At 37.4% G+C, this 23,545-nt stretch overlaps 1 protein-coding gene across 1 annotated transcript; it reads right to left on the bottom strand.

Moving 5' to 3' along the window:
• Positions 1-390: 390 nt before the first annotated feature.
• LOC113505692 (heat shock 70 kDa protein cognate 5) lies at positions 391-23,470 on the bottom strand. Its single transcript, XM_026888497.1, has 14 exons — positions 23,234-23,470; positions 22,966-23,021; positions 20,805-20,892; positions 18,726-18,963; positions 12,742-12,903; positions 11,905-11,995; positions 10,698-10,860; positions 9,759-9,914; positions 8,460-8,606; positions 6,743-6,983; positions 5,420-5,629; positions 4,803-4,990; positions 3,931-4,071; positions 391-2,910 (listed from the first exon to the last, which is right to left on the bottom strand). The coding sequence occupies exons 1-14, from the start codon at positions 23,333-23,335 to the stop codon at positions 2,833-2,835; spliced, it is 2,061 nt and encodes a 686-aa protein (XP_026744298.1). The 5' UTR covers positions 23,336-23,470; the 3' UTR covers positions 391-2,832.
• Positions 23,471-23,545: the final 75 nt, after the last annotated feature.

Below are 23,545 nucleotides of genomic sequence, written 5' to 3'. Positions count from 1 at the left end.
CATTTTAGTGGTAGTGATTGTCACTATTTATGATATATTTTCGACCTTTCTAGATGGCTGAAGGATCGAAGAATATAGGATGTATAATACTATTTATATTAACGAAGATTCAAGCCATGAGACTTAAAAGATATTTTCATGGTCATAATATCATGAGTTACCACAAAATATGTGTGAAAAATAACCATAACTTTAATATAATTATTGTCTGATTTTTTTATAAAGTTCCTTATATTTTCTAGCTATAAGTATAAATTGCGTACAATCGTAATTTGACGGCATCAGAGAGAGACCAAAGATAGCTGTACCGAGGCGTAAGACAGAGATGCCAACATTTTTCTTCTAGGTCATCTAAAAAAATAGGTGTTAAAATAAAAATAATACAAAAAATTGAGCTCCATAAATTATAATTTAATAAAAATATAGGCTGCAGGTCTGAACTTATATCTACAAGGAAACACCAGCCCTTTACACTAAATAACAATTTAATATTACATCTAATACCTAATAAAATGGCGGCTAATTGGAATAATGATAATTTACAAGCGATAGTTCAATACAATTCGTAAATAGATCAGAGCTATTGCACTAAGTTTACCAAGATGCCTGCAAAAGCGAGAGAGCCTTATACATAAGTATCGGCGTCTCGTTTCAGCAGAACAATATAGGTAGTGTTTCCACCAGAGACGATGAAACAGTTTTTAATGTAATATTATTGTGGTGTGAATGAGAGATGTGTAATATTGTCACACTTTCACAACACATTAGTAATAGTTTTATTTATTTAGCTTTAAAGACTAATTTTGTTGACCATTCATTTAGTCCTCAAGAAACCTTAAAAAAAATAACTTTTAATGTGATGAAATCTATTAAAGAATAATTAAAATACAAACTAAAGCTTGTAAATTACACACAAATGAAACTAATTCACGTATCAGTATAATAAAATAATATATTTTAAAATACTCATATTCTAACACAAGGGCCTAATTTGGACTAAAATATTGTGATATAGCAAGTATAGTGCAAAGCTTTTAAAAAACAAAAAAACATTTCAAAGCTCTCTTAAATGACAGCTGTCAAATTGCCATTAAGACGCCATCTTGCTAGCGGAAAACTAAAACCTTTTTACATGGATTTTTTTATTAAATGCTGCCAAATTAAGCCATCATGCTGTGTTCAATGGTACACTAAAATTCTACATTTCGAGAGAAATATAATGAAAAACATTACGATATCAAAACATAGTAAATAAATTGTATATATAATACTACTGGAGTTGATTTTGTCAAGTTTTTTATACTACAGAAAGTTTTAAAAGAAACATTTTACCTTATCTTTGCTGTTTATTACTGCGGTATAAATTAATCTTCTCGTATTTGACTGTCGAAAATAAAACCTCATTTTTCTATTTTTCTAGGAATTACTTACACTTCGAGTCCTATGCAAGTATATACATGAGAAACAATGATTTTGTATTGAGAATACGTTCTCATCCGTTCAGTTTCCACATATGTACGCATATCAATTCAAAATCATCGTTTTCTAAGGAAATTAGCTGCATAGAAGTAAATAAGTGTGAATAGTTCCTAAAACACACCGCTGTTAATACTTTAAAAACAACTTCTGGACATGATAACGAATATTTAAAAAAAAATCAATAAAAGATTCTCATTAGTTGATCCAAATTTTCAAGGGGCGACCAACATTTTTCGGAATAGAGTTTATATTAGTTTAGAAAGCAGGTATTTAAGATAAGGTGGTCATAATAACTTCAAAAATCCCTGCACATTCTACCAAATTGGTAAGTATATAGATAAACTATAGATTTATTTTAGAAAGTTGCTCATATCGCTACGGAAGCAATTTTTAAAGTATTTATGTCTATTATGTACAATAAAAAGACATTTTATAATAAACCAACTTTATTATGTAATAACAACGGCTCCTACAACATGTAACCTAGATCGACGCGTCTGTTGTGATGGCTAACACTAAAATAATAAATGCTTGTCACAAATCCACATATCGACAGTCAAAAATGTTTACAACCACTGACACTACTGTACAGGGGGCCTACCAGACACACCAACGGTTATATTCACAAATGTCACTTAGTTAAGTACTATGTCACTGTCTCTGTCACTGGAACGTGAATTTTCGAGACAAATAGGCTAATGAGAACGTCACTAAGTGTTTGTGAATACGACGTAGCCACTAAATATATTAAAGTGGTGTATCTCTTCCACAACAGGCTAAGTTTAAGACGGTCCTATGTCTTATAAAGACTTAACGGCGACTTAAATATTTGCCTGTACTACGAGCTCATGAATTAATACTTAAGCCAGTGTGGAAGGGAAACAGCGCTTTATACTGTGTAGTTGTGTTTCGCTTCAACAAATGCGACACTCTTATGTAGTCAACATTTTCTGATACACAGTTGAAAACTAAGCATTACATATGAACATTAAACAAAACTCAAATTTGAGACGCTCTTAATTCTATCTCAGGGGCAAATTGAGACTTGAAAGGATTTCAAACGCACTGACATCAAAACATATTAAAAACACTTTCATGCGAATAAAAACCCATATCCAAACACACAACTCATACTCAGACCACCTTTTAACATGCACTCAAACTTGAGTTCCGCTTAAGTACCACTTAAACCGCTCTCAAAAAATAATGGATGGTAAAAAAAACTTGCCACAATATCAACTCGAGTTTAAACGAAAATTTAGTTCCGCGTTCTGTGTATCGACCCAGTTTGTTCTGTGACTCTTACAGAACAGAACAGAAGTTAACGTAGTTCTCCTTCTAGAAGTAAACTCCTTAGTTCTTCTCTTCTTTCTTTTCCTGATTCTGTTCGTTGGATTGCGACTGCTGTTGTCCTTCACGTTCCGCTGCCATCTGTGGGGGAGAAAGGCTTTATAAATGGCGTTCATCGATAGATCGATTGGTATAGGCCACTACGGACGTAAGATACGACGCGGGTTCGATCCTCGCATAGGATAAGCATGTGTGCATGGCATATTACTTGTATCCATGTAAAATATAGCTCATTGATTGATCTTAAGAAAATGAATCTTTGTCACACCTGGTGGAATTTTCTAATATTTTATTTTAATTATTCCACCGAAACGGTTCGAACGATTCTCATGAAATTTTCTATACTTATTGGGTAGGTCTGAGAATCGGACATCTATTTTTCTTATACCCATTTTTTAAAGGTGTAGTGACCACAAATCGACCAGCTCGCTACAGAGCAGAGCCGGTTGATAACGCGGCCACGTCGATCTAGCACACGTGCTTGACCACCGCGCTTATGACGGCGAGATGGCTCAAATGTGTGCAACTTAAATTATAGCTATGTATTTTCGCATCAACTTTTAATTTAGAGGATAATAATAAAAAGAAATGGACTGGCTATTTGTTACAGTATATAGGTATCTTCTGAAAGGGTTTGAATGATTAAATTGAATAACTTGTGTCTAGCCACATAAGTGACGTAAATAGTCTCTAATAGTCAAATGTTAGTATCAACACAAACTACTATTTGAATAAATACTCTTTGGGTGTAATCATTAACACCTGTTAAGCCGAAATGGTAAGTCCAACATAGTGTTGTTATATGGGTTACATTGTGTATATAGGGTGTCACAAGACACACAATTTCCTTTTTCAATAACCTAACTTATAGGACTTCAAGCTTATAATGTATACTAGCTTTAGCCCGCAGGTAAACCTGCTACAATGATAACACGGGTTCTTAAAATCTGAAAAACGACTATCCTATGTATTAATCTAGGTTATAATCTTTTGCCACGTGAACCAAGTTATCGTGTATCCGTTCAGTGGTTTTCGCGTGAAAGGGACTCCCATCCGAACTTTCTCGTGTATAATATTAGTAGGGTAAATTATCCACGTTACCTTCTTGTAAGCCTGTTCGAAGAGCTTGAGGCTGGCCTGCTGCAGGGTGCCGGTGGCGGTGCGGATCTCCTCGGGGTCGGCGGACTCCTTCTTGGCGAGGAGCTCGCGCAGTTTGCCGATCTCTTCGCGGAGTTTGTCGCACTGTCGGGGGACAAATGTAGGTAAGAAAACGTTTTAGCTTCAAATTTAAATAGTTCAGAGTTAATACCGATTGTTTTTCATTAACAAAAATTTTTAGTTTGATTGTCTATCGAATCTTAAATAAAATTAATATTCAACAAGGTTAACAGTAATTATCAATGAATTTGAAAACAGCTCAGTAATTAGAAGCGATTCTACAGGTTCTTTACACACACATCAATGTGGGTGTTTTTTTTTTAAAGAAAGCATTGATTGCCCTGTTGGTCTAGTGGTTGGTGACCCTGACTGCTATACAAATGCTGCTGCAAATATTTGTGTGATGAGCACAATCATTTTCTGTGTATGGTTGTTATTTACGTGTATAATTAAATAATAATAAATAAATGCGGACAACATCACATACATTGTTCTGAACCCAAAGTTGCCAAAGCACTTGTGTTATGGAATTCAGATACAACGAAGGTACCACAAACATCCAGACCCGAGACAATGTAGAAATGTGATTTTTACATTGACCCGACCGGGGATCGAACCCGGGACCTCAGAGCTAGCGACACCTTGAAACCGGTGCGTACGCCACTCGAGCACGGAGGTCGTCGACATTGGAAATACATAAGTTTGTTTATCAGTTGTCTAGAACTCATAATACGCGCTTTGCTTAATTTGAAACTAAATGGCGTTGTGCGAACATTCTGGAACATCATTATACGACTATAGGCAGTTCCCCTCACCTCGTCCTGTGGCAGCTGGCTCTTGTACTCGTCCATCTTGGTCTCGGTGTCGTGCAGCACTCCCTCAGCCTGGTTGGAGACCTCGACGCGCTCGCGCCGCTGCTTGTCCGTGGCCGCGAACTGCTCGGCCGCCTTCACCATGTTCTCGATCTCGTCTTTGGATAGGCCGCCGGATGATTGGATCACGACTGTTTGGGCGAGAGAAGATTTGATTAGAATGGTGATATAAATACTTCAGGTCTACTCAAAGTCAAAGTTTAATTCTTTATTTCAATTATACCGGTATACGGCACTTTTGAACGTCAAACAATTCTTTCGGTCAGTCCCGGCAACCGGGCAACCGTGAAAAAATTAAAAACCGCGGGAGTAGTTAAAAGATAACCATTAAAATACTCTGTAAACCTGTTCCTCACACTAAGTATCTTCATAACCAGACAGACGTAGTCGTGTGCCACAACTACATGATGGAGTCTGCCCGTGACCATGATACCTGCAAAGTTCCTACGTGGGGAACTAAAATCTAAAATTAAACCGCGATAAAATCCGCAAATGTAGTACATAAGCTATTTATCTTTTTAATTCTAGCTTAAACAACTAGATTATAAACATATACTAACTCTGTTGCTCCTTGCCAGTGCCCTTGTCCCTTGCGGACACGTGCACGATGCCGTTGGCGTCGATGTCGAAGGTGACCTCGATCTGCGGCACTCCGCGCGGCGCGGGCGGGATGCCCACCAGCGAGAACTGCCCCAGCAGCTTGTTGTCGGCCGCCATCTCGCGCTCGCCTTGGTGGACCTTAATCTCGACTTGGGTCTGGCCGTCCGCAGCTGCGGAACGAGTAAAAATGTTTTTATACTTGTTTATGAAATATAAAAATAGGTAGTTTACTTAATAACTATGTTCTAAGTGTTAAAATGACATCGGTTTTGGTAAAATCGTCTTTATTTGATACCAATGCAGCAATGACGAAATCAAGTGATTTTTGCATAACAAGTATGTAATAATACAAATCATATTTTTAATAATTCCTGTATACTTTGTCCAAGAAATCCATTACCATCTGATAATTTAGAATGACAATGTATACTACATAATACACAGAACGGTTTTCTAATGAATCTTTTTATAAAAGTATAGGAGAAATGCCAAAGTCTCGAGTTTAATTCTCAATTTTAAAAAATGTATGTGAGCGTATAACCCGCAAGCATATTGACGCGAGCGGGGAATATAACCCCAGGTCTCTCTGGCACCCGTCTGTAGGACCGCCTAGACAGCCATGAGGGACTGACATTGGCTTGTGCTGTTAGGTGCATTTCAATATTGGATGTGAAATCGTTAGCTGTTTAAATCATTATGGTCTAGTCAATCATTAATTTTCCGAATAGATTACTGTTAGAAAGTTGTTCATTTCCATTTACCAAAATATTAAAACGGAGTTGTTATCGAAAGGTTAGTAAAAGTTTCGCAATACGACCTACGGCAAGTATTTTTCCCTGACCCTATATTTTCTGTTTCTTAAAAAGGAATCTTATATCCATCCGCCGCACGGTAATTGAACTGACTTGTGCGGCTTGACTATTTATGAATTTAGTGTTTTAACACAGTATATATAAACAAAACATTAAAAAAAGCTTTGTTTTTTCACGTAGGTCGATATTATTATAGATTCAGAGTCCTATTTCTTCTTGTGTATAAAAATAAATTGCTGTCTTGCTAAAATTTGGCTGATTTGGCTTATGTTAGCCATGAAATATTATTGAAAACCGTGAGTAAATATAGAAAAAAGTTGCAGAGGAGGCAATAAAAAAAGATGATGTTTCTTAAGGAGAAGATGAAAACATAACCAGGAGAGCGAGTCTCCGAGGGTGAAACCGCTGGAAAGAGCTAGTTGACAAAATCAAATTGGAATTGAGTAATCGTTCAAAGAGAAAACAACTCACCAGTAGAGAAGACCTGGCTCTTCTTAGTGGGTATGGTGGTGTTCCTGGTGATGAGCTTGGTGAAGACGCCGCCGAGCGTCTCGATGCCGAGCGAGAGCGGCGTGACGTCGAGCAGCAGGATGTCGGTGACGTCGCCCGCCAGCACGCCGCCCTGCACGGCCGCGCCCACCGCCACCGCCTCGTCCGGGTTCACGGCGCGGGACGGCGCGCGGCCGAAGATCTCCTGCACTGTCGTCTGGACCTGAGCCACCAAGGAGACACGGGTTAATATGAGACGAGATTGGTTGTGATCAAAACGCCAAACCCGGTGCGCAACGTGTCGCGGGGCAATTGCGGGCAAATTCCGAACTCGCGGTAAACAATCCTAGCTGCTTTATTTCATTTAAATGGTTTTTAATTTAATAATTTCTAAAGTGATCCCCCAGTTGTAGTCTTGTTACTACGCCTAAGTACAAGAGAACAGAATTCTAAAGTTAACCTTTTTTGTGCAATACCTGCATGAAGTAAGTACACTTACTCATACGAGTGTACGCCCCTGACGGTTACAGTCATAGCTACCGACATTCGATCGTAAGGTTTAAGGTTTAATTCCCTGTTAGAACCCTTACAACCTTTCTGTAAATTCGGGTAAAGAAATTGGGGTTCCCTATTAATAAATACTGAGTAGCGAGTGGCGACCATCCCCGCGTGGGGCAAGAATTTGTGTGATCTACGAATGCTTGTTCTGGGTGTCATTGTGCATGTGATTTGTATGTTTCTGAAACACCCCGCGATACAAGGATTCATTTCCTTACTGCGGAAGTCGTTAAAAAAGAAATATGTTAGTTTTTTTCAACAGGCTTAAAAAAAAGGCGGTTCTCGAATCGTTTGTATTTTATTTATGAAGTGATATGCGACTTTCAAGGTTACCTTAAACGGCAAAGCTGCCATGGAGGGCATTCATTTACAATAAGTTCTATTTAGAAGTCACAATTTTAAGAAGAAGGTAAATGTTACATCATTAGCCCCCTAAACTTTAAAACAGTTTCAATTATTTCTTCAGCAGCAATCACTTTATATTGTTAAGATGAAGGCTGACCAACTAACGATTTATACTTTTTAGAAGGCTACAAACATGACACAGCTTGTTTTTTTTAAATATTCCATCTATAAATGGTAATTTGGTTTAAAAATGTATGTGAGCGTATAACCCGCAAGCATATTGACGCGAGCGGGGAATATAACCCCAGGTCTCTCTGGCACCCGTCCTTAGGACCGCCTAGGCAGCCATAAGGGACTGACATTGGCTTGTGCTGTTAGGTGCATGTACATTAAACAGCTTTATCATATCATTAATTTTTATCGATTTTTTACGGCCAAAAAAGTAAATTTTGTTTTTAATTATAAAGAAATATAAAAAAATTAGCTTAGCTGATTTTTTCCGCTATAGAAAATACATAAAAAACGATCAATTTGGCACATCGAAATGTTACATAAAAAAAGTCATATCTCATTAACTACTAGGTGTAGGATTTTTTTTTAATTTTTTCGACTGACACAATAAAGAAATTTGCCGCCCTCCTGATAGTACGGGGCGGTCCGACTTCCGCATCCCATCGCTATGCCACTGCTGGCAACCGCCGAGATTTTTTTGCTATGGTTTTGAATAAACTTTGCCTCCTGACAATCCCTACACTACATGACCTGCGTAGTTGTGTGTGTGTGTGTCAGGCCTCACCTTGGGCATCCTGGTCATGCCCCCGACGAGCAGCACCTCCCCGATGTCTGCCCGCTGCACCTCCGCGTCCTGCAGCGCGCGCTGGCACGGCGACACGGTGCGCTTGATCAGGTCGCCCACCAGAGACTCCAGCTTCGAACGGCTCATCTAACAAACAAAACATAATGCATTATGGGTTAATATCACCTAAGATACAATCAAAAAGTAAACACTGAAAACTTTCAGCTGACACAACTTTTAAAGAGTAACATCGATTTATATCAAACACGTCCAAAAACACACGCACAAAATTCAACTTCAATACAAAACGAACTAAATTGAAAACGCTCAATCTGATTAAGTGCTATAATGGCAAAGACCGGCAGACACGTTAAACTTTTAAAGTGATAGCTCAAATCTATCGATTTTTTCTAATCATGTCGAAATGGTAAGGTTTTATAAAAGAAAAAAAAATTATAAAATCGATTTAAATTATTTACGTTAAAAAAAAAACTGATCATGATTATTAAAAAAAAAGAAGACATAATATTGCGCAATATCCTGAAAGTGACATGCCATGACAGACATTTATGGAATGCTAGCGATATATTTACGTCAACAAAATACTGCCAAAAAACGTCATAAGTAAAAGCAGACTGGCAGATAGCCATGATTGCTTATAGAAAGTATTTTCTAGACTGTTAATATACCCCGAAAAGTCAACGATATGTTGCAACTTACGATAGATGGTACAACATTGATTTCAAAATACTAGGGTGTGATTTTCATAAACTAGGTAAATGAATACCTGTTAGGTACCAATATAACAGTATTTTTTGGCTGAAGTATATTGTAACTTCTTTAGGTACATAACTCAAAGGTCAAATTCGAAAGTTTGCCTGCACAGACAGCCTATTCGTTGAGGTCACCACGCCAAACCCATCATGCGCGACGCAAGGACAAGCATTTGTGTGATTCATGAATGCTTCTGAGTCTGGGTGTATTTGGGCATGTGACTTGAATGTTTGAGCAGACCTCGGAGAAGTTAAACAAAAAACAATTGTATATTCCACTTAGTAAGTTATCTCATTTCCATTTTATTTAGAACTAGCTTTAGCTGGCGGTCCTTTTGCTACAAACCGAAAATGATCCCATGGGTAAATTGAATCAAGATAAAAACTATATTAAATGTTAATCAGGGTTGTACACTATTTGTGTACCAAGTCTCATCAAAACCATTTAGCAGTTTATGCTTGAACGACTAACAAACATCTAAACATATAAACTAAAGCATTTATAACATTAGTAGGGGAGTTTTACCTTAAGGTTCATGTGCTTAGGTCCAGAAGCGTCCATGGTGAGGTATGGCAAGTTGATGTCAGTCTGCAGGGAGCCAGACAGCTCGATCTTGGCCTTCTCGGCGGCTTCCTTCAACCGTTGCATTGCCATCGCGTCTTTACGAATGTCGATGCCTTGCTGTAAGGAGTCAACATGTTTAGAAAAGGAGTAGAAAGCTGAAAATTAACACGATAGGAAAGACAGGTATATAATTGATAGCAGTCAAAAACATACTAGGGTTATCTGGGCCAAGATTCTGCTATTTACAATGGCCGATGAATGAAAGGCAATTGGATTAAATTTGAAATTAATCAAAGTCCCTTAAGCATTTTGCCAATACAATAATTGGAAGCCAATTATTTTGTCCTTGAGTGATCGTCCCATACTGAATTTGTGTAGAAAAATTCTTAAGAGAACCCGAAAATTTTCATTATAAGCCAAATTGAAAATTATAGTCATTGTAAATAACAGAATTGGGGCTCTGTTTCAATCATTGAAAAAGAGGTTTATATTGACAATGTCCCGCGGTTTCTAGGAAAGCGGCGCGCAACGTGCACGCAACTAGCTGGTACCGCGACTACTCTCGCACCGCTGCAAACGTGGTCCACGCATGGGCGTGGGCACTGATCGACGGTGCTTGGTTAAGAATATTTTACTTATAACACTTTGATAAAGAAACCTCAGCATACTTCAGAGATTCCCGTTAATTTTTCTATAACCCTCTGCCCAATACAGTTTCTTTTCATATTCCAACATTCCATGTTTATAATATCATGGCGTGATTTGATAACCAGATGATGTTAATATAATATTAATCATGTATGTATGTAATAATGTAAAAACTCATCTTTCACATCAGGTTAAGACTAGCCGTAAGACTACAATATTGAAAAATAAAATCAAGAAGGTCCATATACTCACGTCACGTTTGAATTCGTCGACCAAGAAGTTGACGATGACGTTGTCAAAGTCCTCTCCTCCGAGGAGTGTGTCTCCGTTGGTACTCTTAACCTCGAACACGCCCTTCTGGATCTCGAGGACCGAGATATCGAAGGTACCGCCACCCAAGTCGTATACGGCAATGCTGTAGGGACAACACGGTTAGATTGATGGTTTGTCGTTATAGAGCGGTCGGTGCCAATCATCAGTTGTTGGGGGTGTGTTAAGGAAGCAATTCATGTATAAACACCGTTTTGAAGAAAAGTAACAGTCACAACTATTGATCACTATAGGATATCGTCTCTTAGGCCTTTTTTGTTTACAATTTGAGACTATGTGTTTTATACAATACATACAATTTCATTGCACGGATAAATGAGATTGTGACGAGGTTTCGATCCCTGTGTAAAACATTGTGTGATCCAAGAATGCTTGTCCCAAATGTGCGTGTCTTTGTGAATGTGATTTGAATGTTTGGTAAAACCTGCACAAGGCACAAGGATTAAATTATTTAGAACAAGAATCGCTGGCTGGGTAGATTTTAGGAGATTTTTCTAAGTTTGAGAGTATCTCAGGTTTTGATATAATAACTCAAACTAGTTCGAATTGCTTCTTAATTATTATTTGGGAAAAAATGTCCCGCGGTTTCTAGGAAAGCGGCGCGCAATGTGCACACAACTAGCTGGTACCGCGATTAATCTCGCACCGCTGCAAACGTGGTCCACGCATGGGCGTGGGCACTGATCGACGGTGCTTATTGCTTATTTGAAATGGAGTGCCAACAGTTCGCTAGTTTTGCGAATAACGCTGCAAACTGCGTACAGAAATCGTGCCTTACATGTCATTTTTTAAGCTAGATGGAGTCATTTCCTATCTGGTTACCAATAAAAGATACGTGTTTGCTTTAAAATTGTTTTGGTTACTTAACTTTTTGTTAAGGTGCGTCTACATCTCGCAAATGCGCAGCTCGCAACCTGCTCAAGCGCTGTACGCGTGCATTTACTGCCCCTGTTTGGTGCGGTTCTTATGCTCAACTCAGCTAAATCATTGTATAGTGAGCGCGTGCTATACGCGATCTGCACATTCGCGAGATGTGAACGCATCCTCATAGTCGTTGATTTCAACAGGTTTGAATGTTCCAAGGGCCTTAATTAGAGTTCTGAAAGGTATATTAAGATGGTAAGCTTACATTTTATCGTCAGTCTTGTCCATGCCGTAGGCGAGGGCGGCCGCTGTTGGCTCGTTGATCACACGCAGCACGTTTAATCCGGAGATTTGACCTGATGACAATAATACATTTAAATTCTGCTGGCCTGGGCTCAATCTTTACATTGTATCTTGGTAAAGAAGAAGGTTTTTCTCTGTAAATTATGTACAGTGAAGTGAAAAATTAGTTAAATGAAATGTCCCGCGGTTTCTAGGAAAGCAGCGCGCAACGTGCGCACAACTAGCTGGTACCGCGACTACTCTCGCACCGCTGCCAACGTGGTCCACGCATGGGCGTGGGCACTGATCGACGGTGCTTGGATTTAAATGTTAAGATTTTTTAAATTAATAGGTGAATTATAGAAGAAACAACCTTTCCTTGAATGACTTACGTGTGGACACCAGTCCAAAATACGGCAGTGTTGTTAAAAACTTAAAAATGTGATACATGAGATTGTCCCCTCTTTGTCAATCCAAGATAGAGGAAATATAATTATACTGTGCTTAAAATACATTATGTTTAGATAAAGAAATGACAGTTTATTTTAAACACAGGTCAATGTAAACTATCATAATTACTTTCCTTCTTAACCGTCTAGCACTATAGGCTGGGAGAGGGTGAGGGGACAGTCCTATCAAACAAAGCTTGTATTACAAATACTAGACAAGTGATAAACATACAAATCTAAATACTTAAAATAATATACACAACACCCAAACACATGTCTGATGTCCTGGATGGCAATTGAACCCAAAACCGTGGATATAGCAGTCAGGGTCACCAACCACTAGACCAACAGTCCGAACAATGTGTACTAACCAGCATCCTTAGTGGCCTGCCTCTGCGAGTCGTTGAAGTAGGCGGGCACGGTGATGACGGCGTTCTTCACTGACGTGTTGAGGTACGCCTCAGCTGTCTCCTTCATCTTCATGAGAACGAAGGCGCCGATTTGGGACGGCGAGTACACCTTGCCGTCGCTACCTGTTGGGTGATGACGTTGTTAATGTTGTTTTATTTGTGAAAAGGTGGTTACCTTCTAAGGTCTCACAAAACAGTATGTTTTGGGTATGTGTCAAAAAAAAAACTGCTGTCTGCCAAAAAATATTGCATACGTATTTCTTTTTAGTACGATTACTATTATTCTGGTCTTTGTAATATTGTGGTGAGATAATAAACATTTAATAAAGTAATATGCTATAAATTTTCAGCAATTGAGTGACGTAACCACTTGGCATAAATTATACCAAGTGGTATGACGTATAATTTTCCATACATTATAATTTTCTCATGGTAACAATGTCCCGCGGTTTCTAGGAAAGCGGCGCGCAACGTGCACGCAACTAGCTGGTACCGCGACTACTCTCGCACCGCTGCAAACGTGGGCCACGCATGGGCGTGGGCACTGATCGACGGTGCTTGGTTTTAAATATTAAGATTTTTGAAATCAAAGGGTGAATTATAGTAGAATAACCTTAACTTTGAATGAATTAAGTTAAGAATATTTTACTTATAATATTTTGATGAATAGTTTACATTCGTATGAAAAATTGTCACTTAGGTAAGTAGCAATCTACAGTTTGTCTTAATCTCGACATGCATCTAATAAAAATATATATTTTCTTTTTTCATATACTATGGCATAAATAGTGTTTAAATACTATTTATGGTAAAACCATGTTTGATGAGGTAATGACAAAGCCTAACTTATTCATAGCATTCATCAAGTCAAAAATTCAAAAAAATCTTTTAAAAATTTAGTTTTAAGCTCTGGTGTTCTATTCAAAATTGTTATAATGATGTATCAAAATAATAAAAGTATTTCTTAATTGTATTCTTCTCCTAGTAACGCCATCTCTTGTGCAACATAGACACTATATGTATATTTATGGTATAATGTGTAACATAGTGATTATATTATACTCTTTGGTACAACGTTAGTTTTAAAAATAAATTGTATGATTGTCTATGTATACTTTTTGAAATAAAAACCAGTCTGTTAGCGACCTTCGCTTGTTTCATTAGAGGTTATGGGCATATCACGCTATTATCAGTTATTTTGTTTAAAATAGATAATTAGTGAGAGTTGTATCGCAGAAACATGACTACGAACTATATTGCCAGTGTTCCTAAACTAAAAGGAAGAGAGAACTATGATGAGTGGAGCTTCGCGGCTGAAAATCTGTTGGTGCTCGAAGGGATGGACAAGTACATCAAACCGACGCCAGATTTTGAGGTTAAGCCAGTGGACGACGCAAAAACGAAGGCAAAGCTAATATTAACTATTGACCCATCATTGTACGTGCATATTAAGAACACCAAGAGCTCGGCAGAATTATGGACTACGTTAAAGACCATGTTTGATGACTCCGGTTTCTCAAGAAAAATAACCTTGCTGCGATATTTGATATCCATACGACTAGAAAACTGTGATTCTATGGCGACATATGTGACTCAAATGGTCGAGACAGCACAACGGTTAAATGGCACGGGCTTTTCAATAACAGACGAATGGGTTGGCTCATTACTATTAGCAGGTTTGTCCGATCGTTATACTCCCATGATTATGGCAATAGAACATTCGGGTGTTTCGATAACTGCAGATGTCATAAAGTCGAAATTACTTGACATGGAAGTAACAAGTGACATTGACAGCGCGGGAACCGGAGCTGCATTTGCAGCGCGAAGTAAATATTACTCTGGCAATACTAAGCCAAAGAAATATGGCGGTTCCTCAACGCCAAACAAGAAGGCAGTGACAGCAATGACAGATTCATCTACGAAAATAATTACATGCTATAAATGTAAAGAAAATGGTCATTATCGAAATCAATGCCCGTTATTGAAGAAAAATAATAGTAAATGTGTATTTAATGTCGTTTTCCTGAATGGAAAGTTTAACAAAACTGAGTGGTACGTGGATTCGGGCGCAAGCGCACACATGACTGCGAACGAATCTTGGATTAGAAACATGAACTCCACACCGTGTTTACCTGAAATTGTGGTAGCAAACGAATCAAAAGTGCCAGTTATTTGTTCCGGAGATGTCGACATTGTTTCTGACTTAAAATTCGAAATTACTGTGAAAGATGTGCTATGCATGCCTAGTTTGACAACAAATTTATTGTCAGTAAGTGAGCTTATTAAAAATGGAAATACTGTCAGTTTTGATGAAAAACACTGCTACATACGAAACAAAAGCAATGTTTTGGTAGCCACAGCTGATTTATCGGACGGTGTATATAAGCTGAGGTTGCACACACAAAGTTGTATGTTGGCTGCACCGGCGATAAGTGGGAAACTATGGCACAGAAGGCTGGCCCACATTAATAGTCAGGACATGAACAAAATGAGAAATATGGTGGATGGTTTGGCATATGAAAACAATTTTGACATAACCAAGTCTCAGTGTATAACTTGTTGTGAGGGAAAGCAGGAAAGATTACCCTTTTCACATGTGGGTGAAAGAAGCACAGAGACGCTGCATAGAATCCATACAGACCTTTGTGGACCAATGGAAACTAGTTCATTGAATGGTGCAAGATATTTTATACTGTTTGTCGATGATTTTAGTAGAATGACATTTATATATTTTCTTCGAAAGAAAAATGAAGCATTTACTTATTTCAAGATTTTTAAAACAATGGTGGAAAATCAGTTAAATAAAAAGATAAAAATACTAAGGTCAGACAATGGACTAGAGTACACCAACAAAGAGTTTGAGAATTTTTTAAAGCAAGAGGGTATAATTCATCATAGATCGAATAATTATACACCTGAACAGAATGGTCTAAGCGAGCGAGCCAACCGTACTGTGGTTGAGAAGGCTAGATGTCTGCTGTATGATGCAAAGCTGGATAAAAGATTTTGGGCGGAAGCAGCAAACACTGCTGTCTATTTGAAAAATAGATCCATTGCATCAGGACTTCAGAAAACTCCATATGAATTGTGGTATGGGAGAAAACCAGACTTAAGCCACATACGTTTGTTTGGATGCAGAGTCATGGTCCATGTTCCTAAGGAACGTCGTTTGAAGTGGGATAAGAAGTCTGTGGAGCACATATTAGTTGGCTATAGTGAAAATGTTAAGGGTTACAGGCTATACAATCCTATTAAGAAAACTCTTGTTACCAGCAGAGATGTTATCTTTATGGAAGAAGAATTAGGTACCGAAGAAAAAAGTCAGGAATCGGCTATCTGGATTCCTAATGAAGAGACACCTGCAGTTGGCATACCGGAGGTGAATGCAGATTCAGTGGGGGAAGCATCACAGAATGTTTCCGAAGACTGCCATTTAGATTCTTCTGTGTATGAGGATGGAAATGAAACATTAACTGAAATTCTAGCTACAGATGACTCAGTACCAGAAGCCCAGATGACATCAACTTCAGAGCAGGAGCCAGAAGTGCCTAGCAAGCGTCACAGAAGACAACCTGATCGGTATGGCTATATGTGTCTTTCCAGTACTGTTTCAGCATCCGAGGAGATTGTATTCTCAGAGGCTCTCGCAGGGCCTGAGAGTGAGCAATGGAAGCGCGCCATGGCCGACGAGCTGCAGTCATTTGAGGACAATGATGCTTGGGAGCTCGTTGACAACCCAGGTGATGTGACAATTGTTAAGTGTAGGTGGGTGCTCAACAAAAAGTTTGATGTGGACAATAATGTGCGGTTCCGGGCTAGACTTGTGGCCAAAGGTTTTTCGCAGAAACCTGGCATTGACTATACTGATACCTTCTCACCTGTTGTTAGACATTCCACACTTAGATTATTATTTGCTCTCAGTGTTAAGTTGAATATGAGTATTGATCACTTAGATGTAACTACAGCATTTTTAAACGGTTTTTTGAAAGAAACTATTTACATGTCATTACCTGAAGGTTTTGTGAACAAAAGTGGGGGAAAGGTTTTAAAATTAAAAAGAGCAATCTATGGATTAAAACAATCTTCTCTTGCATGGTATGACAGAGTTAAAGATTTGCTTTATAACTTGGATTTCAAAAATAGTCAGTATGAGCCTTGTTTGTTCACAAAAACAAAGGGTAATATTAAAATTATTGTGGCCCTGTATGTTGATGATTTTTTAATTTTCTCTAATAATTCTGTTGAAACTGAAGATTTAAAATGTGTTTTGGGTGCAGAATTTAAATTGAAAGATTTGGGACCTGTAAGACAATATTTAGGCATGAGAATAAATGTAGATAAAAATGGGAATGTAATAACTGTGGATCAACAACAATATATTGAACAGTTAGCTTCTAGATTCAATATGTCAGATTGTAAAATATATAAAACCCCAATTGAATGTAAATTAAATGTTAAGAAAGCTGATGAATGTGTATCTGATCTTCCGTATCAAAAGTTAATAGGATCATTGATGTATTTGGCTGTACTAACTAGACCAGACATTTCCTATTCAGTCAGTTATCTGAGCCAATTTAATAGTTGTTACAATCATACACATTGGAGTTATGCTAAACGCGTTTTAAAATATTTGTTATATACAAAAACTTATTGTTTAAGATTTTGTAAGGATGATAGCAAATTACAGGGTTTTGTAGATAGTGACTGGGCTAGTGACGCCTTAGACAGGAAGTCATATACAGGCTTTTGTTTCACAATGTCTGGATCTGCTATTTCATGGCAAAGCAGGAAGCAAAAGACGGTGTCCCTTTCCAGTACAGAGGCAGAATATACCGCTCTGTCTGAGGCAGCTCGGGAAGCAGTGTATCTTAGAAACCTTCTTCATGAAATTATAGGTGTTTTTCATGTAATTGAGGTCTATTGTGACAATCAAAGTGCATTAAAATTGTCAGTAAGCAATCAAAGTCACAATAGATCAAAACATATTGATGTGAAATATCATTATATAAGAGATGTTGTTAAGTTTAAACATATAAAAATTCTATATTTATGTACTGAAGAAATGACAGCTGATATCCTCACTAAAGGTTTATGTCCTGTTAAACATTATAAGTTTCTGCGTAAATTGGGAATTGTACCGAAATAACTTTATTTATTTATTTTGATAAGTGGGGCTGTTATAATGATGTATCAAAATAATAAAAGTATTTCTTAATTGTATTCTTCTCCTAGTAACGCCATCTCTTGTGCAACATAGACACTATATGTATATTTATGGTATAATGTGTAACATAGTGATTATATTATACTCTTTGGTACAACGTTAGTTTTAAAAATAAATTGTATGATTGTCTATGTATACTTTTTGAAATAAAAACCAGTCTGTTAGCGACCTTCGCTTGTTTCATTAGAAAAATAACTGTATGTAAATAAAGTAGGTCACATAGACATCGCAATTTCATCAATTGGAGTCTTATCTGTTCGGTGTCAATAACCTTGATATGAAACATTCATTGCAAATTCTTGTACAGTTTTTAGCTTTTCATGCTTCATATAATTGATAGATTTTGGCACAGCTTACCCTGATTTCCCTTATTCGAGGAGGACTACTCTCATAGAAAGAACTAGCTTCTAACCATGGCTGACCAACATTTACACACCTACATATATCAATCCTCAAGTCACTGAAGACTGATTTTTCAACAGAATTCAAATACGAGTAGGTTTGCAATTTGTGTTCTTTTTTTACTTTTGCTCCCTCAAAACTTTTATCTGGATCAACAAATTACGTCGATTTTGCTGTGAAACAGCTATCATTTGGTCCCATAAAAATATCGTCAAGTTTGATTCAGTAGTTTTTATTAAAAGCCAGTACCACGTTTTCACCCTAAACTTACCGAAGTCTTAAACCCTGTAAAACTATTACAAAAGAGATCTATTCTCACCTTGAACCCAGGCATCACCGTTGGACGCTCTGACAACCTTGTAAGAAAGGTTCTTCATGTCCTTCTGGACTTCAGGGTCATCGAACCGCCTGCCGATCAGCCTCTTGGTCGCGTAGAAGGTGTTGCCGCTGTTGGTGACGGCCTGGCGCTTGGCCGGCATGCCGACGAGACGCTCGCCCTCCTTGCTGAATGCCACGTGGGAGGGGGTGGTGCGGGAGCCTTCGGTGTTTTCGACCACCTGTGGTGATAGAGAATGGGCTTGTGTTAATGTTATACTTGGGTGATATTAGTGAAAAGATGTGGTGAGATTTTGGTACTTGAATATGTAATTGAATGCGATGGGTTTTAAAAATCAAGAATCTCGTTAATTTGGTTCTAAGCACTCTCAGTCAAATGAAGAAAGAAGTTGACTACAAAAATCTTAGTTATCATTAACGCTGTATAAGAAGATTGACTATGATAAGCTTGGCAGTTACCTAAAGGCGGCTAAAAAAAATAAGACCACATTGCCTAGATCATCATTTAATGATTATATAAGTATTAATAACCTATAATTCATTGCGAACGACAAATACAATACTCTTATGCATTGTATATACTTAGGCAAACGGTCAATAGGTCAACTTTAATTACAGCATATCACGGCTATGTTGCACCACTTTTAAAGTACTGTGTTATTTTTTGGGGCAACTCCACTGATAAAGAAGCTGCCTTTAAAGCGCAAAAGAAATGTATTCGAGCCATTACCAATATTAAGCAAACAGAGAGTTGTAAGCCATCATTTTTAGAATTAAGTATACTCACACTACCATGCATATACATATTAGAGGTTTTAATGTTCGTTAGAAAAAACATGCACTACTTCAAAAAGTTAAAAAGCCAAAGATTAAATTATAATATAAGTTTACCAGAAAACAAGACAGCACTATTTAACAAAAGCATTTTATGTATGGCTCCACGTATCTATAACCATTTACCAAAATCCGTTCGGGAAATAACAAATATAGATAGATTTAAGATTAGTGTCAAGATATTATTATTAAGAAAAGCATATTACAATGTCGCAGAATACCTAGAGGATAACTTAAGATTGTATAAGATTTAGATTAAACAGAACAATGTTTCATGTCTGCAGTGATTTTGAAAATTGTGTAGTTTGCATGCCTTTGTAGGTGGGATATGGTCAATGTGCAGTATTATAATATTTAAGAACTTTTATGTACCCATATTCGCAAATGAATAAATGATTTGATTTGATTTGAAATGTATGCCACAAAATCTTATACAGATAACATCACATACGCTATCAGTTAGCGAAAAGATAAAAAAAAATATTATCACTAGGGAATATTTAAGATAAATGTTATGCAATGTCCCGCGGTTTCTAGGAAAGCGGCGCGCAATGTGCGCGCAACTAGCTGGTACCGCGACTACTCTCGCACCGCTGCAAACGTGGGCCACGCATGGGCGTGGGCACTGATCGACGGTGCTTGGTTTAAGTTTTTTTGAGCAAAAGAAATTCTATTTTCCTTAATCTTAGCGTTTTTAAGAAAAACTATTAAACAAATTAATATAACTTCAATGGAAGACAAGCAATCCTTTAAAAGTTGACATGAGAAGTCAAATCTTATAAATAATGCGGACAACATCACATACATTGTCCTGAACCCAAAGTAAGTTGCTAAAGCACATGTGTTATGGTATTCAGAAACAACGAAGGTACCACAAACACACAGACCCGAGACAATGTACAAATTTGAATTTTTACATTGACCTGACCGGGGATCGAACCCGGGACCTCAGAGCAAGCGACACCTTGAAACCGGTGCGTACGCCACTCGACCACGGAGGCTTTATTAAAAACTAAAGATATTTAGACATGATTGGGCTGTTGATGACAATATTCTAAGGGAAGAAGATAAATGAAGAAAGTAAATGTAGAATTATTACAAATTTTAGTTGGAAACATTACTAAACTTGTTTTTTTTCTTAGTAAACGCTTTTATTTTATTTAAATGCACAGAACTGGTAGATTAATGTGACAAATGTGGAACTTGCTGTTTAATAGATATTCCTTACCTTGGGCGTCTTGCCCTCCATGACGGCGACGCATGAGTTGGTGGTGCCCAAATCGATACCGATGACAGCGCCACGAACGCCCTCCGACCTTAGAAGAACATTCAAATTAATTATAAATATTTTTTTTTTATTCTTGGACAGACGAAATGACAGCAGGTGGACTAAGGCGGTGGCAGAATTGTGGTCAAGGCAAGGCAAAAGAAGCGTCGGTCGTCCGGGAGCAAGATGGGTCGACGATATAGTTAAGGTCTCGGGTCGAGTCTGAATGAGGCTGGCACGGGAAGACAACTTGACACGAGAAAGGGGAGGCATGTGTGCCAGCAATGGGTGGACCAAGGCTGTGGATGACGATAATGCTGATGATATTCTTTATATCTATGTGAATATCTAAGGCTAAATGATATGATGATGCTTCTTTTGGTTTCTTCCTAATTCATTGACTACCTCTGTATTAAAATCCATTTATTCAACTCAGACACTATTCAAATTAAAAAAAAAACATTCATAGAGACTTTTCCTTCACAATAGCTTTGACTAGAGGCAATTAATCAGCATTGTCAGTCTGACCTTGGACTGGTGTTAACTGCACTGTGTTGTAACCTTTAACCTTCAGAGTAACTCTCATGATAGTACTTAATTTTTAGTGATGCTTTGGTTGGATTCTTTTGGGACCCAACTGGAGTTCAGGATCATGTGTGTGTCTGACCAGCAATATGGTGCAGATTCAATTTACTCAATACTCAATCATTTATTGCATTCCATGTTACAGAGATGGTACAAAAAAATAACAGTTAAAAATCAATATGGACCCTGTTGGGCATGCAAAAATTTAGTAAAATTAATTTTGTTATAAATTTTTAACTGCCTTTCATTATATTGTATAATTTAAAGTTAAATTAGAAACTTGACAACACCCGGTACTCAGACTTCTGCATCCAGTCCAAGCTAATTGTTATAGATCATTAGTCCATCAGGCTGCGAGAATCTCACACTCATTTATACATAAATGAAAATATAAGTACTTCTAAAACGTCATCATTCTAACAACTATATTTGGTCAAAGCATTCTCAAGTGCATACTTAAATGCGTCAAATGACTTCCGATTGATATTCTAAATATAGGAAAGTTAAAAATAATATGGGAGCTCCCCCAGGGAGTAAACCATATGAAATTAGTAAGTAAAGACGTGGTTTTCTTATTTTCTTTGTTCTTGAGTCTGTTTATGAGTGTATCCTCCATCCATTTTGAGAAGATCTATTTGACAGGTTGTAAAGTTTACAAGCAATATGTTGCAGATTCATTTTAAGATGAATTTTGAAGCTGGACCTTCAGTACTGAGAAACTTATATTGAATGAATGAATTATATTTTTTATTATTGTGGCGTTTCATCTCACAGTGGCACCGGTTACAGAGAAACTACGTGGTAACCGGCTGTCATGGTATGGGATGTTACAATGGGTTTGAACTTTAGACCTTACTTGCATATCTCCACAATCTATAAGCCACAAGCCAATGTACTTAAGACTATTTTCTCACTGTTAGCTACTAGTTATTTAAATAATAGATGAATACTGATTATTTATGGTTATTGTCCAATGTGATATAAAATAATCATTATTATTTATTTTATGAATGAATAAGATTGTATGCAGCAAAGTGATATTGCATCAGCTTCAATTATTAAATAAAATGAGGTTTAAAAATTAATATCTAAGTTAAGGTTTGTACAAATATTGATCTAATAAGATTTCTGGTTAATTAGATTGGTTCTAAAAGATAATTTCTTTTTCAGAGTATGAACTATTGAAACGTTTTTCAGAAATTTGGGGAATATATGCTATTCCCCAAATTTCTGAAAAACGTAACGCCATAGAATGTAGAAACAGGTACATAAGATTGTTTAAGTATTGATTAGACACGGTCTAATGGTGACTTCTAGTCATTACCATCTGTTAAGATGGGCCTAAGGAAATATACACAAAACGTATTTTTCTGCAAATGTATGTAATAGTGAACATGTTTACTAGTAAGGTGGTCGCATACCATTGTTCATAAACCTCAATTTATTATGTATTCAAAGGTCATGTCCGATATGCAATAAGTTAGGTTATGACGAAATATGAAAGAATTTTTTGATAAATTAGAAGTTCAGGACTCACTTGTTTCTGTGTTGGACTCCATGTCGCTGGTAAATAGGTACTGTAGGAGCAGCAGTCTGAAAAGTACGGTTTTATGACCATTTATTTAACCTAAAGACAAATAGAACTTCAAGTCCATGCGTCCACTAAACCGGCACGAATAATTAAAGAAATCACTAAGAAATAATTAGTATAGAAGCAAAGAACTAGAAATTATTAAGTTTTTGACATTTTCAGACAATGTGACAAACGATTTTCATTCGTTTTCAGAAATAAAATGGTCACTCACGTTTTTGAGGATTGTCGAGAAATTCCTCTGTGTGTATATGTCGGAACTTAAACCGGAGCACTCCAGAGCCTTACGGCCGATCGCCCGCGTAGCGGTCAACATTTTTGCAACGATATTATCAACTATTTAATTTATTTTCCGACTTTATTTCACTTCAAACAGAACATGTGGGTGACGCAACTTCATGAAAGAACGATTTTTACTTTTTTTTCTAGCACACCTAACTCAAACTTGCCATCACAGAAAATTAATGCTTCGCGCACTAGAATGTTCTCCTTTTTACGAAGCGACTGGAACGTTTTCATTGGCATT

The sequence above is a fragment of the Trichoplusia ni genome, chromosome 26 (assembly GCF_003590095.1).
Source record: "Trichoplusia ni isolate ovarian cell line Hi5 chromosome 26, tn1, whole genome shotgun sequence".
Lineage (NCBI taxonomy): Eukaryota > Metazoa > Arthropoda > Insecta > Lepidoptera > Noctuidae > Trichoplusia > Trichoplusia ni.
The sequence above is the reverse complement of the archived record's forward strand: the minus strand, read 5'-3'. Positions and strand labels throughout refer to the sequence as shown.